Source organism: Anticarsia gemmatalis, chromosome 19 (genome assembly GCF_050436995.1).
Source record: "Anticarsia gemmatalis isolate Benzon Research Colony breed Stoneville strain chromosome 19, ilAntGemm2 primary, whole genome shotgun sequence".
NCBI classification, from domain to species: domain Eukaryota; kingdom Metazoa; phylum Arthropoda; class Insecta; order Lepidoptera; family Erebidae; genus Anticarsia; species Anticarsia gemmatalis.
The window spans coordinates 7,434,018-7,451,905 of record NC_134763.1 but is presented as its reverse complement, the minus strand read 5'-3'; the positions used below and the strand labels follow the sequence as shown (position 1 = coordinate 7,451,905).

Sequence of the window (17,888 nt, the reverse complement as noted above, 5' to 3'; positions counted from 1 at the left end):
GTCAAATACGATTTCATTGCTGCCACGTACATTTTAATGGAAATATATTCTCAGAAACTATTGCATAAAATACTTATTTTTTTATAAAGCCTTTATGATATAATTATAAAGTTGATGACAAAAATTAATATTATGACTAAATGGAGAAACCAATAATACATAATATTAGTAAGTCTTTTGTAAGTTGTAACTCTTGAGAAAAAAATATTTAAATTACTTCAATATCTCAATAATTTCAAGTTCTATTACAACAAATTCAGATATCGGCACAGTTTTTTGTTGTATTTTTTTTGTCATATATAAATTTCTGACAAACCCTAAACACTTTAGCTATAGTTAAATGCGTTGGGCCACGGACTTAAGGCTGAGTCAAAACGAAGGGCAAGTTCGATTTAGTTAATAATAGCCCAAACTTCAGGAGGAGAAAATACGAAAGAATTTACAAAATATAAAATAATCATCATTCAGTTCAGGCGTTAACCGTGAAAGCGTAACAGCCAGAACTTTTTTTCACTACTTATGAATATATAAATTAGTCACTGCCTCTGTTGCGCAATAGCGCAAAGATCTCAAGTTTGAATCTCAGGCCGGACTAAAATTAATAAACTAAGATTTTCGAGACTCTCAGTTTATAGCCCAGTGAGAGGAAGTCGGACTTTTTTTGAAGTAAGGAGATTTAAATATCTACTGCTGAGGCTTTAAAAGCGTGATGTCGACCATCTTCGGAAATTAATCTTATTATATTTTCACAATGTGACACATTTTTTTAAATTTAATCGTTTGTTACATTAATCCAGACATCCGTAGTTTTTGTAAATTCAAATTATTTATTATCAACGTTATTTATATTTTTACAACTTTTGTAAGTGTATCCGATCGAAACTGAGAATCTTGTTATCGATTTTTAGAGAAACGTCAAACTAATTTGTTTGTGTGTGAAAGATGGCGTCTAAGGAGTCCCTGGACGTGAGTATTAATTTATTTCTTATGATATCGACTTCTTTTCGAGGTTTTATTTAATTCTTTATGCAGTTTATATGCTAGATAATGTTTTCTTCCTGTAACTTGCATGGGAAATGAATCTTATTGATGCAAATAGCTGCAGAAGACCACGCCCCTGCCGTTGGTTTCATTTCAAGTTATATTTTAACGTTTTATTAGTAATTTTGAATTAAAATATTGCTTTTAATAAAGAAATAAGACGGGGGATTATTATTTTTGAGTTAATTAATGTTAATACGGCTTAATTAGATACTTTTAATTCACAAAATAATCGAAATGTACTTAGTGCGTAAAGAAAGCGTATAGTAATCAAAGCCGGTATGTTATTGAATGATACATGGGACTTATAGAAGCTTATTTGGGTATTGCGTAACACTTTGTTCAAGAATAGCATCTGGTAATATATCTAATAAGGAATGACCACAAAATCAATATTCAAGCACACAGTACTATACAATACACATTGGTATACAATGTAAGCAACCATTGCTACTAATTTACATATCCAGGTACTTTTTTATTCATCACTCTTTATATGTCTGGTTATACCTGCACATATTGAGGTACACAAATTAAACATAAAACCTTTATAGTATTGATACTTTGTTTAATCTTGACCAGAAAAATCTCAGAATTTCTGAATACTTTTAAATATATTTACACTGTAATATGCAGCTGTTATACATGTATACTTACTACGGGGACCGAAGTCAGCATTAAAGGTCTCGTAATCATCAGTAAAAAAAATTATATTAACCTCTGAGATTGAGTCTCGCACACACATAGGTAATTGTACACATGTTGAACTATATGATTATTCCAATACTTACTTAAAGTTCATTCTCTTTAAACACGTTAATGAAATATGCCCTCCCTACATTAGCTCTTTTCGATATGGCCTGTGGAGATACTTTTGTAGCTCAAGAAGACTCGCACAACATTTCATCACAACACTAAGAAATCCTACCTCGATTGCAAATTTATAAATATTTGTTATAGATATTATAAAAAATATGCATTAGAATACACTAACATTCTTATTGGTCTATGGTACAAAATGTATGAGAAATAGTTTTTCTCTATGAGAATGTAGGAAGTCAAGATCTTTTTCGCAGAATGCTTAATTTAACTGTTCAGTAGTATCTAATTTCCATTAATATAATTTATATAAAAGATTGACATAAAGTCATACCTACTTCCCACTGACTAGGCAGATGCTTGTTATTACTACAGTTGCCTCAAATTGTGTCCCTGATATTAATTAAATTCTCTGCTTTTGAATTAAGTTATTATCAAATTAATTCATTTGGTTACAAATTCAATGAGAGAGTTTAACACTATTTATTTCTAAGACAACTTTTTTTTTCAATCCAAGTAAATATCATGATGAGCTTTATACTAAGAATGTGCCGAATATGGTATTTATGGGAATGTCGATAGTCTTATTGAATTCTCTTGCATCTTCTAGATATTGCCTGTTCACCTTAGATTTTCTGAAACATTGCAAAAGTACGGGAGTGCAGCCTTGCGTGGTGTTTAGCGCGGTTCGATAACGGCCGCCGCGCCAATTGAACGCATCCGCATTTGTCAAAGGACACAGCACGCGCTCCAAGACGAGATCATCTTCGCCCAAGGTTACCAACACATCCGTAGGCAAAATACTCCGCCTGGATACCCACGTACGCTCGCTTTTATAGCGGAAAAGTACGAACATATTTGTCTGCTCACTATGTTTTCTTGGTTCTTCGTGGTTTTCTTAGGACTTGATCTATCACTATAATGCTCATTTCAGATAAATTGGGCTTCTTGAATTATTACCCTCGAAAAAATCGACTGCTTTATTAATCGATCCTTCACATTATGTAAAACTGACACGACTTGCGTAACGTAAAATCTCAGCCTAAGCCTTCAGGGCTAACACAAGAGTGATGTAATGTTATGACAAGTTATTTTAGGCCCTCAATCCGAATTAATTAGATATTCTGTAATACAAAACGGTCCTAGTACAAGCTTTCCCATCAGGGGAGTGGTCCCGTGTTCAGCACATTGCTTTATCGATCGGATATCCAATTAATGCGGATACAAGAGCCACCGCGACTAATTAATTCATCAACAGAGTAATCTGTTAGTACGTACTCTGTCATGTCATTCACGAAATTTGCGACGGTAACCTTCTTCCTCATGTGAATGAGTTGATGGGTACAAACCAGAAGCAATTGGCATCCGTGAATAGTTGACCTTCCTCGCCCATCCCAACATTGTGCCACTCGTATTATGGCCTGAATGAGTACGCCTGAATAGTCGGTGCGTCTCATTTTTCAGCATCATTAGCGGACGTACTTCCCTATTCAAAAGATTTTTCCACACATCATTTTACGCCCAGTGGCGCTGGAAATACATTTTCATGCCGACGGCTACATCTACTAACTTCGTTTATGTGATCTATTGTACTCCATTCTTGTTAGCGAATAAGTTTCTTCTAATTCCGAGAACTTTTCTGGGTCTACATATAACAGAACTCGTATCTTTTAGCGTCCGTAATAGGCAGCCGACTGTGAAATTAGAAAACAGCCTTGCAAATATGGAGCACGTCAAAACTGAAACCCTTTCTGAGATAACTCGATTTAATTCACAGTCATGTTCAGGGTAAATTCATTAGATGCAAATCTGTTTCCCTCAGTGCGAGTTGCACGTGCTTTGAAAATATTCCATCCATTAGCACCGAGAAGGGGCGAGTCATTCCGTTTGTGTTCCGAAGACCCTTAAGTGTTTGATGGTGAATCAGTTAGTGGAAGAGCATTTACGTCGAGAGTCATATATCTCACTTGCAATCGTCTGAGAGATCGTCTACAACTGGGTAACTACAGCAGTGAGGCTAAGGTCCTGCACGATGCTGACGCAAGTAGCCGCACTTCCCGCAGGATGTCGGGAATGAGAGCGTGTCCTCATAACTCTTGTTCTGTCGTGGGTGGCGATCGTCGCAGACGTTGTGTAACTCCTCGGCCTAATGAGGATATTATTCAGGAGCATCTAAACGTTAGCGGAGAGACGGTGCGCGCTTTTGAAGCGGTTTAATTACATCGTTGAAGGCGGCCACCTCGTTAGTGCCCGGCGAAACACCAGACAGATTGTGCCATTAATTAAATTAAATCATCTTTTGGTGTTAAATTCACTCATTGAATTGTATACCTACTACAGATTTGAGTAAATTAATTAGATTTTTTGAATTTTCTGGGAGCTATTTAGTAAGGCGAGGTTAAAATTTCAAAGCAGATATAACAGACAGTTAGGTACAACAATGATAAACGTACAATACTGCGGTATTGTAGTATTTAATAAAATTGTTCAGCTCAGAGAATACTCAGTTTTTTGTTAGGCGAGTTATTTACCAAAATATTCGCTGCTTATTATTTTTGAGTCGTACATCGCCCGAGGAGTATCCGGAGCGACGTCGAATTCAGAATATCGCAAGCGAGGCGTGAATATTTATCTCGGCTCCAGACCCGTCGAACATTGTTACTGGAAACATAATGACCGCCACTTTACGGTGAAATGTCTTAGGTCGAGAATTTTCTACGACCGAGGAAACTTTTTAATACTGAAGGTCACCCGCCTAAAGTTGTTAAATATTTCATAAGGGATTTTGGTAATTTGAAGTTAATACGAATATTTTGGGGAACGTCTGGAGGGGTGCGTGGCAACAGACCTTTCTACGTGGCTTACACGTTTATTATTTTTTTATTATAGTCGAAAAAGCACAGAAGCTCATACAGACGTGGTAACAGCTTGTATTTATTGCGTAAGTCGGGTTGCGACGTATGTATCGGAACTTATAAATTTTCCAGTTATGTAGAGTTAGAAAGGGTAGCGTCGGTTGCGTGCGACAACCTTGCCAAGTCTCCCCGACGACAAAGAATATTTTGCAAAATATACTGAGGCCACTGCTAGGGAAATAGGTCCATAATGGGGTAGGTATACGGCAGCCAGTACTTCGTTATGATAGATAGGGATCTGGAAAAGCCGATAGTTATCGTACGACTCGCTACTACTGCGCTTATGTAATTCAAATGAATTTAACTTTGTGAGTAATTCTCGCAGTCAATTAAGTGATTCTATTACCATTTATAACACGCAATCAGGTATGAAGGTAGTTCTGTTTATTGCAATATTAAAATGGTTTCCTACCATTCATAGCAAGACGTGCAAAAAACAATTATTTAAGTACGTTGTAAATAAGAATCTAAAAACAAAATCTTTGTCACTGTACTTCCATTCCTGTCCAGGTTAATTAGAGCAAGTGTTTTTAATTATATTGATGGTCGGGCAACCTTTTTCCGAGTAGGTAAGCTTTCATCACATTTATCGAGACTACCTGTGAACCGGGAATTGATTAGTTTTACACTACATTATGTATGTCTGTGTCTTTAAATATAACGATCGGCCTTCAAGTTCAAGCAGAGTGTCTGAATTAGGTTTTTTCTAAGAGACCTCATTTCTCTCAATCACTGAAGTTATTGATTTCTTTCAGACTGCTGAGTGCTGACAGACAATACATTATTTAAATACACCATTTCTGGAGGCGAAATACTCAAATCAAATATCACTTATCTATAGAATATTAACTATACAAGAATACTCAGCCTTACTGATTGTTTATCGATCACTTTCTTGATTCAAGTCTTTCACTTCCTATTATAACTACGAGGAAATGATTTCCAAAAGGCTGTATGCCGAAAGTGTCTAAAATAACCATTGGTTTTAGGCTATCTAAAATTTTCTACTATTTATTTCTACCCGTGCCTATTTTGGCAGGTATCTTTCTCCCCCACTTTATTTATCAATACCTACCTTAGATACCTATACGGTAAGCATGCCAAATGGAAAAATACGCCCGAAGTTACGTCGTAAAAGTACTTATTACTCGTGATGTCAGTTCTCCTAATGTTTTCTTATATTCTTTTCGGCTGCGTTAAGTTATCAGTAAGCAACATTTTACTGTTCGCTCGATATCTTCAAGGTCCGTACTTCGTTAGCCATGTTGATGACTATTTCAAAGGTGTTTCGTGATGGGCTGTCATTAGTAATTCATAACGAGTGTCGAGACACCACAACTATGTTTGTGACTTAATGACGTGTGTAAATAACTTGTCAGCTTTTTGTTTAACTACAATCTGTATACTTCCAGATAGTTTCATTTGATAAAACTTAGCAATATTCGTAAAATTCCACCTGTGACCAAATTGTCTTTCTTTTTATGTTCAAAATACCTATCTAGAATCCAGGTTTGTCGGTGTGATTATGTAACACGTTCTCCTACATTTAAACAACATCAAATTTGCTTGTGGCCCCGCCCTTTCCTCTCCTCTATAATCGAGGTAGCTCTGGCAAATTTCTTCGTTTACCATCATGTGTAGTCTAAATAAAAGTGTGCAAAAAGTATAGGTATCTAGAGAAAATTGGTGTGGAACATATCGTTCTATAAACCAACATTTTTATCTACAAAGATGTCTTTTTCTCACTAAACCCAACCCGTTTTTGTAAGACCTCAGAGATAAAATGTTTTGTAAGAGCACCTCATATAGTCTGAAATGGCGTCTACCTTTTGTTAATGCAGAGATATGGGCAACGGAAGTAACCGCCTTCCTTACGAACTTATGGATCTATCTAGCAGCTTACGTAGATACGTTTTCAGTATAGAAAACATTACACATCTTTCATCATAAATAATCTCATGGCCGTTGATAATATCCGTTACTGACTCTAACTCATCTTTGAATATAAATATTTCAGATCACGAAATAAAACTTTTAGTTTGGTCTTTTATTTTTGCTCTCACATCCTCCCTTTATTCAGTAAAATGACGAGCCTCCATATATTTCTATCCCGCTTGCCTTTGTATAGGATTACAAAGATAAAAGTCTTGTTCAGAAATATCTCAAAGGTTTTTTATTTCATGCGACTAAGTTCGAGGAAAAATGTTCGTATTTGTTTAGACAAAGCGGTCGTTTAACGTTTCCGAGCCTTTATATCGATTGTTTTATCGTATTGTACAGTACATTTAGGGCATATCTAATGCTTAAATTGAGTAGAAGTCGTCAAAAAGCAACGAGCTATATTAATAAGCATATTTACAATTTTGAAACGATTAAAGGCTAAGCCTTTTTCACCATCGATTTACTCCGCAAAGATGTTGTTAAAATATTCTAGTTATGTAACAGAAAACTTGCATAAAGAACGACACACCCAAATTCTAACCTTTAAAATCTTCAAAGTGGGTAATGTAATAAGCTCTAAAGGGAGTATGATACAAATATTTCACGATTTTATAATTGCCTCTCAGTCACTTCATATATCCGCTGTATTTTTATCAGTCAATTGCAACACATGAACCAGTAGCATTGATTTTTTAATAATTGATAAAGTGCAGTACAGAAATGTGCCTCTGAAATTTCACGCTCCATTTTCAGTACGTTTTTTATCGAACAAAGTGCGTTGGAGTGCGGCTAATTCGATTTGTGTCACTCAAATAATGTCACTGATCGAATACTGACTCAGTTCAACTCACCAAATCGATGAGGGAATTCCGAAGTCACTTGACGTTATATAAAAATCCACTTCCTAAAGATAGCTAGAATAGTTTTTAAAGTAGCACAGTGGTATATAGGCACGATTTAAAGCGAACTTATTTCTGTAATGTAACAAAGCACACGCCACGGTTTTCCCGGGCAGTTGCTTGGTGCATTGGTCGCTAAAGAGGTCGCCATCGATCGAGCCAGGTCGCTTGCAAGTTTCATAAGTTAGATGCACTGGCGCCAAATCGTAACCAATTTCTGTTTACGCTTCGAAGTTGAGCCTTACAAATACGGTTGAACTACGTCCAACTTTTATGGTGATCATTAATTATTATGACAGAGTTTTGTTTGTTTGTTATATCGTTATTTAAATTAGGGTCGATGATATTTGTTTTTTTCTATCTCTCGTACATTTCAGCCATGTTCGTGTCAGGTCCAGGGGCCGAAACAGGTCAGTAAAGTCAGTAAAAGTCAGTATTTTTGGACCTGGTCAGTAAAAGTCAGTATTTTCGAAAATCGGTCAGTATAGTCAGTATTTTTCCAAACTCAACGATATTTTTTTGGTTTTCCTTAGCTGTTGGCCAATCTTACATTCTCGATTTGCCCAGTAATGATATCAGAGGGCTGCTTTGGATGCTCGATATTATGTGGATGATCTACGTAATATATGTATACATCCATTACAGCATCACATGACTTCAATAGAATAGCAAATTAAAATTTACTATTTTTTTGAAATCAATAGTATAAAGTGAAAATTTTTTAGCGCCGTTGCGCACTTTTCTGTAATTTTTAAAAACTTCTAAACTCGCGTCCGGACACGTGACCTGATCGAAAATTCGTAAGACCTGATTGAAAATTCGTAAGACCTGATTGAAAATTCGTAAGACCTGATTAAAAATTCGTAAGTCCTGATTGAAAATTCGTAAGACCTGATTGAAAATTCGTAAGACCTGATTGAAAATTCGTAAGTCCTGATTGAAAATTCGTAAGACCTGATTGAAAATTCGTAAGACCTGATTAAAAATTCGTAAGACCAGATCGAAAACTTTACTAACAATAGAAAAAGCTCTTTAACACAATAAAAAGGCGGTGCTGGTTGACTATGGGGATGATGGAGACCAATAACCGAAAATAATCTTTTTAACCGACATCTAAAAAGGATTTTGTCTTTTCAATTCGACTGTATTTTTTTTTATTTCACACCGTTCACCTGAAAAACGGTTTAGAAATGGTCTGTATTTGGTCAGTATTTTTGAATTTTTGGTCAGTAAAATCAGTATTTTTGACCTCGGAACTTGTTTCGGCCCCTGCAGGTCTGATTTTGTTATTTTTATACCTACGGATGTGTTTTATATTTCGAAACATACTTATACGTATGCTGTAATTGGTTTTAATATACAGTATTTTTAACGCCTTAAATATTTGATGATGATTACGTAACGTACTCGTATTCTCAAAATTTTACGATATTTCTCCACATCGGTAATAAACACTGCAGGAAGACAATTAGTTTCAAACAGATTAAGCAAATCTCTAATTATACAGAAGCGAATTATTTATTAGAGTCTAGCAACAACAAGGGATTATGTGATGTTACATAAGTAATACGCTTACTATGTTACGATGAAACTTTACACGGACAATAGCGACATATCTTAGTCTGAAGCGGCAAATATGGCGCGATCCACGTCACTCCTGACCTCTTAGGTGATTTACTGCAAATTGAGTGTGTTCAGTGTCTGGCACGCGACATTATGCACTCATGAACAACTAGCGATATTTTTTTACAAGAATATCGACCACCAGACGCCAGTACCTTGCCCTAATTTATGAATCCCTCTGGTTACTATAAATATACCATAGAATGTACACATAAATAGGTTGTGTCACTCAGTGACGACATTTATCTAAACAAGATTTTTCCATAGCAGCAGGTATAAAATGTGAAAATGGACGAAATATACGAGTTCTTAACTGTATAATGAAAATATGTTATTACAAAATTCCGTGTAAACTGTTGCAAGGCAAAACTATGGTAATTTGTACGCGTCCAATAATGTTAATGGCATTTAATATGTATTGCTGTTTCACTGAATCTACAATTTATTTTTTATTTGAATGAGATTTTGTATGAGTTTCCTTTTATCGAAAAACAAAGTATTGAAATATGTTTCATAGTTTCATATGAATATGCGATCAAAGCGTCGCGTCGGTGGAACCTACGAACAATTTACTTAGTAGTGACAACCTCGTTGCAAAGGATTTACCCCATTAAAAATTAAGTAGGTAGATATCCTATTTCACACTAGCAAGTCGTTTTGCGAGAATTCTGCAAAGTGTAATAGGAGCAATTTAAACTCGACCAAGATACCATTCGCCAACGTTTTAATGTAGTATGAATAAAACGATCTATTGCATTTCCGAGAGCTCTTTCTATATCCGCGAGAACGTGTTTAAATAGGTCACCTTTTTTTCAAGCAAAACCTAGGCACGTTGTCTCCCGATCAATAAGTCGGATGAGATGGATCAGGACGGGTCGTACGAGAGCTCTTCATGACATGCTTCACATTTAGATATAACTTCGTTCTACGGCTAAATAGGTTATACAGTTCTACACAATGCAGTTGAAAATTGAACGAACGTAATATGATAAAAGTTGTGCGGCTCATGCAGAGTGAATGACGTTTTCTCGTTTAGATGAGATGCTCTTCAAATGCCAGAGGTGAGGTATACGGCTTTATGTAAAAACCAACGTTTGCCTAGAACTCCACTCGTTCTTCGGGCAGGAAATAAAATTTTATTGTTCAATTCTATTCGGCCGCGGAGTAAGGGTGTGCTAATTTTATTCGGCAATTGAAATTTAATTAAAGGCACTTCAGTGTACCTGGATTAAATAGGAATTATTACGTGAATAAGTAACAATCACCGTGAACGCTTCGAGTCTAGTTTTTAAACTGACGGTTTTAGGCGTGAACTACGGTTTATTTTTACATTGATGGTCTTAACACAGAGATTCGCCGACAGTATTGATGCGTTTTCGTAATGTGTTCCTTTTGTGTATTTTTATGATCGAGAACCGAGTTAAAACGGCCAAGAAAAATAATAATTTAAAGTTAATCTTACTTACCTATCGTTTTGTATTGCACACATAGATGCCTAATTTAAGCATCCGCAATCTGGAAAACACCCAGCAGCATCCAATGCGAACACTTCTCTCTGTGAGTCTCTATGCTCTGAAACGATTTGAATAAATGAATAAAGCAACACGGAGAAGTTTCATAATAATCTATATACGTTTACGGGCTAATATTGAGGAATATGCAGCACAATATGCCTCATTACTGTCCCAAATTTCATATTGACGGGCACGTATCTCATAAAGATTTCCCCTTTTGAGGTGAGGCTCTAAAAAGGTCGTCTCTTCAGTTCGATGACATGATTTTTTCTGATATCCGTGCAAAGGTTAAACTTGCAATTTGGACTTATCAATGTAAATATATTTACGAGGTTAATACTTTTACTTATCGGTAATTTTAGTGGCAAAATGAGAAGTAAATAATGTAATGATCTGTATTCTGTAATATGAGAAAGTTTGTTTTATACATAATGTCAGTAGCACTATGGCTCTAATTAGAGCCGTGTATACGATGATGAAACACCCTGTCATGGGATGGGGAACCGGAACCAATTAATGCGTGAAGGTCGGTTTACTTTCACGATTATTTTTGCTTAGGGGAGTGCCACCATAAAGTAGCCTATTAATGTCTTTAGCGAAGCTCTTTAACAGCTTACATTGTTAAACTTAACGATCTCTAAAGGCCTGTTTCCGCAATTGAACGAGTTCGTAGAATATCACTCACAAGCTTGAGTTTTCATGGAAAAGTATCACAAATATAGATAGGATATCCTTACAGGTAAGCTAAGAATAGTACCTAGACGCAAAAGCTTTCAGCTTTATATTGTAGCTCGGTAATATTTCTTGGAGTACAATAGCGTTAGTGGGGCTTTAGAGCACGCCATTCGTATCTATTGTTAACAACGAGTTTGTTGAAGTCAAGTGTTGCACCGCAGTCTAGCGGAGAAAACATTTAATTGGAAACTTGTCGAGCACTGCCTTGTTAAAGGTGAATAAGCACACGACTCGCATACGTCCTCTAACTGCCTGATTAAATAACTCAATTAAGTTCGTGGAAGTTAAACGAAGAAATTTCGAGTTTGATCATTGAGAGCGCTTTTGTGGTGAAGTAATCTTATTTGTAAGTCCTCTAAGCTGTTCAGTATTCTAAATTAACTTGGTTCTAGAAAGGGTTGTTACATATACAGTCCCCTTGGTGGGACTGAGGCAGTCGACGGTCTTATTCAAATGATGCGATTTCATTATGCAAGTAGCTCGCGCGTTGTCATACTTGCACGTAGAAATAACCATCGTGGATAAGCTGTATCTGTACAGTTTTATAAACATTTAGTGGTTTGTTTCATCGCCAATTATATTCTTTTCTATCGTTTATGATTTAAAAATATTCCTAAACTCTAGTTCTCGCCCATTTGTCTGGTCTTTTGGAAATTGTTTTATTAAGTCATTGCGTAATCTCTTGCGCTAGCAAACGCCCCCATTCCGCCATATTTTACAAATATATTTAACCCACATCACTACATTAAACTACCTAGACGAGACCCTTAGGTTTCAGCCTTCACAAAGACCTTGGCACATAATCCTAGAAGTTATTCATAGCTTGAACGAACAGACCGAACACGATAGTATTACTTTCTACATGAAATATAACTATAAAACTTTACTTGTTATAGTTGTGTATACCTACAAGTCAGATGGGATTACGTATCTGACATGCCGCTAAGGTTCTCCTGTCTCTCTATTTCGGCAAACATTTTTATTATCAGATTATACGGGTTCGAGGACACTCGTGGCGTAAAAATGGACTGTATTTTTTTCAACATCGATAGAAAAGAAGGGATCCATCAAGGTATTTTTGTCAGGCAAAATTGACAATTTATATGTAAATGAATGCCGCCATTAAAAGCTTCAGGTATCGACTACTTTCTATATCTGTATACTTAAAGTATCGATTTCTAAGAGTCAAGAATAATTTGCTACTTAAGCTCTCCTTGCGTCGGCACTTCAGTGTGAAGGGCGGTAATTCTGTTACATTAGTATAGGTATTTGCTAACACTTTGTTTGTTCTTTCGGCAAAGTTTTATTGCTTATATTATGGAAGGTCAGAGGTCGTAGGGGTAGTTGCGTGTCGGTATCGAATCACTCGCGTTTATGACTGGGGTGGTTTGAGAGAAGTCCTTGAAAGAAAATTCAGGGCATCCTTTCGCAATGAGCTATTGGGCTGCGTGCGTGATTGGCACTGTTACCGCTAGACTAGTTTTTTTGTCCTATAAATGTTGATTGTCCGAAAGCGTCTTGCGTACATCACTAGTATTGTGTTTTATTCGATGAGCAAGAATTTAGAACTTCAAACGATAGCAGTTTCGACGTAATCGCCATCACTGGGTACTTTTAACACAGTTCAGGGAAAATATGTATGTTCGAATATGTAATCCTTGAAAATGTTACTTCGTGTTTCCAACTGAGAGTAAAAATATGTAAATTGTCGCTTAAATGTAAAATTCAAATGTTGACTTTTATCAAACAGATTTCGTGTTTTTATTTTTACTTTATTAGCATACACGTTTTAAATACGTGAATAACATCTTGTTTGTGCCCATAAGGGTTCGTTGGGGCGTTTGCCTCGATAGCTACATACTGGTGATATTATTACTGTATGGAATTAGTCTTATGTAACACAGTCTCAGCTGGAAAAAACTGTAAGGCCAGAAACAACCATGTAATATACATTTATAGCGCCCGATTTTCATAGAAAAAGTGGCTGGCTGTTACCTTATTATTTACTTTCATGTGTACGAATTTCCAAGAATATGTTTTCCTACTTACGTAATGTATAGAATATGTACTATATTGTACTCTCACTGTTTCTTTTCAACTAAAAACTAGTTGGGCAACCAAAATGATATATGATTACCATAATGTTCGTTGTATAACGAAGCAGTACGCGTCACTTAAAAATATGAAAACCTCAATTTTCATTTTCCAGTCACATAGGGCATATATAAATGATTTGTAGCCTATTTGTGCCAAAAAAGGAATGCCAGCACAAGTAATAAAATGTACGATGACATTTTTTATCCGTACATTGCCCCGCAGTATTACGAGTGTACTCTAAATTTTTATAGTATACGCAATGTAAGGAAATTGGCTAAGCAATGATTATATTAGACTAGAAAACGAAATTCTGTCGTTTCGAAGACCATTCAGGTAATAACGCTTTTAGTAAGTAAAAGTACGCTAAGCTGTCGTTACGCATACCAACAGAACATCTTCACTAGGTAAGGTTTACCAAAAAAGCGATGCAGTTATTTATATCTAAATTGTAGATCTCGTATGGGCGTGGCACCCTATTTTCCTGGGATGTTTTGCGCTAACAACGTTTTACCTGACTGTACCTTTTTAAATGGCTCCACTAAATGGTGCTTAGTAGCAATTTGTGTGTGAAACCTTCGTGTCTCCAGTGTTTCCTACATAGGCAGAAAAGCGAACTAGGTTCAGCTCAATATAAGGAATCAGCAAAATCCACATATTGTGTAGAATTGAATCCAGCAACGTATGTCTTCTATGCAACAACATGTGGATTTAATGTACGACATTTGTCTTCCGAACCAGGAATTCAAAAGTAAACCACAATTTGACCTATTCCATTTGTATTACGTCTGCAGAACGGCACCGTAGAACAACGCCCCTTCCCTATTGTAGACCGAACAGTTGAACCGAAAATTGTAGGTACAGAACAGTGAGCACTAGCTGTTTCAGTTCATTCGCTTCAGTATCGATCATGCCGTTATCGAGTTCTAAGACAACACCCTACTTCAAGCGCTCTACAATATTACGTAAATATAATGTTCTCCAATTTAAAGGTGCTTATTAATTGCATTTTCAGTTATGATCAGTACTCTCTGTGTCAATAGTGAATAGCAGAACGTCTATTCCTTTAAAAAAAAGAAAACTTTGGAGATCACTTCCTATAATATCAATTTCTAAAAATCTAAACGGTCGCAGTTCCACATGATCCTCTGGACTTAAAACGTCAAAACGAATAACGCAAACGCTAGACATACAGCTTGTGCCAAGATGGGCGCCAAGATATCTGTGGAACGTTCCGAGCTTTTCCCCGTACGTTGGCCCTGCTAGCATGAAATGCCCGCCGTCGTCGTATTGATTAGACAGGACTGCTGAATGTTACATAACTACTGAACGCGACGCGCCCGCAGACTCGTAGACTGCAAGACTACATTGATTATACTTCTATATTGGTTTCGAAAACTCCATACACCAACTCCATGAAGAGACTACAAAAATTCGTGCTGCGTATCGAGCTGTTTCAGCGTGAAAAACAAGGCGTTACGTAACTTTGATTTCCTTGTGGATTTCGCTGAATTTGATAGAGATGAGAACACGTCTGTGTTCAGATACAGCCTAGTTTTATTACGTTCGATATGTCGGAGTAATCACTGGATAATAAAAGTGTTTTCCGAGGGGATTATCTTCCATTACATAATATAAAAGTCGATTGAAAGCAGCTAATGGTGCTTTTAGGCGATAGACTAACAATCTCTAATTACATCTACGTGCGTCATTGGCAACTGATTACTTCACGTTATTGAATTAAACGCAAGCCCATCTTTAAGAGTTCAATCATGGGGTTTCCTGGACTTAGGGATCGTGTGACCGCATATCGGATTCACGTGATGTTCACGGTCTTCACGTACTTCAATAGTAGGAATATTTTCTGTAGACTTGTAGCTCGTCATCCGCAAACGTTAAATAGCAGTGTTTAAGGCATTTAATGTTTTGTTCCTTTCTGCCCCATTAAATGGAAAAAGGAGAGAGATAAAACATTGAACATCTAAATGGTGCTATTAAGAGTTTATGAATAGGAATGCTTGTACCTTCGTACTATTGTATGAAACACTTGATCAAATAATAATATGAACATGTAAGGGCCTACGACTTTGCATATTATTAGATATATGTTTACATATATGATTTATTAATCATTATTCAACTTGAACCTTTGAATATTGAAGTTAGCGCTCGAGGACAACCAGTAAGGAGTATTGTACAGGGGAATGAGCTATTTGATTCTATAGTACGTTCCGTATTCGCTTTCGATGTAAATAATTTATGAAGCTCTCGACATATTCATGTTTCAATTTCTCATGTTTCTGAAAATGATATGTCTTTGATTTCTGTTACAAATTATAGTGCTGCTTATTGCGTAATTATATTTCAGTCCATTAGTTATAATGCGGTTAAGTGAAACTTTCAACAACTTATGTAATCATTAAGTTTTCATTATGCATAGCATCGGAAGGCGTCCCCACACGTAACGAGCTTACCCTATCTCTCAGAAATAGTTGTTTTAGGGTTAAATGTAATTATTACGTTGATGGGGTTCACCACTTACTACAATTTTTTTCTCTGTACAGCTAAATGCTTTCATGAACTTCTCTTTGTAAACTTTTGCTTAGTTTCCAACGTTTCCGTGCAGGATCTAAAATGCAAACGTTATCTCTTTGATCTGGGGTTAATTAGTTTCTCTCGTAAACAAGCGGCATTTGCTGTTTGAAACCGTAACGACCTAGTTACGACTAAAACTCAGTCACGACTGAAAAACTGAAGCGAAAAAGGGTAGTTTTTTCTCTGCTACTGACAAAATTATTAATCTACTTCGACAATTCAGCCGTGAAATGCTGGAACAACAGGCTTTGTTCTAATTGAAATCGATGTTGAATAAACACTGAAAGGCAACGAGTTGTTTATTAAATGGAGAGAGAAAATGAAGTGGCAAAGGTTTATTGTTTAATTGAATAGTTTTGTAGAACTTTGAGCTTTTTCTCTACATTTCTGTGTAAAAGTTGGGAAATTATGTCATTTTAATTTAAAGGCATATTGAGTACTCGTATATGATCACGATATCTTTCCAAATCAGTCTCTTCATGCATTGATTTGGAAGCATCTCCCAAATTCATACACCTAGTAGGTATTCGGTCCGGAATCAAAGTGACGTGATACATTGACGTGTCGCCCACACTTCGTGTTCCCACACCATTGCAATAATTCTAAATCGAATACACTCAGAATGTACCCGTCGTATGTGGATGATGGCAACAAAATTCAATTTGTACAAGACAAAGTTGCAAATGGAGGCGCAATTGAAATCAAATTTCACGTTTAAAGCGAGCTCAGAAGTCGTTTCATGCTTCTTCAGGTTTAGAATTCAATAAAATACTTACACAGCATTATACAACATGGTATTGATCCGTAGACCACCATATAAAAATGTCGGAGATGAGGGCCTGGCTACGATAGCAAAGCCTTTTAGCCCGCAGAAACTCATTGGTAGATCCTATAAATTTCTGGGTAATTAAATTAGTTAGCTCCTAATGTGAAACTAAAAACATGTTTGCATTCAGATTTTTAATATCACCTTACGCTCCTTAAGATTTGTCTTCACCGTATTCATTATAAAACTATTTTAAATACCTTTTTACCTTATGAAAAGCATTCTGTCCCAAATCCGAGTGACTAATGACTACCGCTTGCCTCGAGCCACCTGATGTCATCTCCGAAATCTCTGGGGGCTATTTCGCTTGCTAAAAAATTAAATTAAAGAGATACCCACTTTAATAATAAAACCCAAGTGTGTAAGGTTCATTTTTGTATGGCAAAAGAAAATTTTCTTCTACGATTCGTTGCTCTTGCAATAATTATGGTGTTCACTGTTCATTAATTTTATAAGATGACACAATTTGTCACCAATGGCGAAAATCCCAGCCTAATAAATCTTGTTTTAGAATACAAAGAAGTGTGGGGCTTTTGGTAAAAGCATTTCTATTTTAGAATAAAGTAGTAGAAAGTGGGCCGGACAGATAAACGAGTCGCCCCTACAAAGGTTTCTTGTTTGACTCCGGAATCCTACTGAGTCAACAGAGTAAATGTATGTTTGCCTAGTGTCCTGCCAGAGACAGGCTCATAATGTGCGCTCAGCGTGCTTCTACTTACGATCTCGTCTCATACATACTATATTACGTCGCGTTGTACCAACACACGGAATTATTAATCCTTCGAAATTAATGTTGAGTTTTATGGCTTTGTGGCAAAGGAATATGTCGCGATGATCTAAAAACAGAGTTGCTTTTGGAATTGCAATTTCTGGGTTTATCTGTAAT

The 17,888-nt window shown here is 36.3% G+C and overlaps 1 protein-coding gene across 5 annotated transcripts in view; it reads left to right on the top strand.

Moving 5' to 3' along the window:
- Positions 1 to 840: 840 nt before the first annotated feature.
- The window catches only part of Atpalpha (sodium/potassium-transporting ATPase subunit alpha), a 50,776-nt gene continuing 33,728 nt past the window's right edge, over positions 841 to 17,888 (top strand). For 3 of the 5 annotated variants that reach the window (XM_076126974.1, XM_076126973.1, XM_076126975.1), the window contains exon 1: positions 910 to 966. In XM_076126974.1, the coding sequence (XP_075983089.1) occupies positions 943 to 966 (24 nt within the window). In that variant the 5' untranslated portion in view covers positions 910 to 942. Of the gene's footprint in view, positions 967 to 17,888 lie in introns of all 5 variants that reach the window. The other 2 variants (XM_076126977.1, XM_076126980.1) reach the window with 2 other exon arrangements.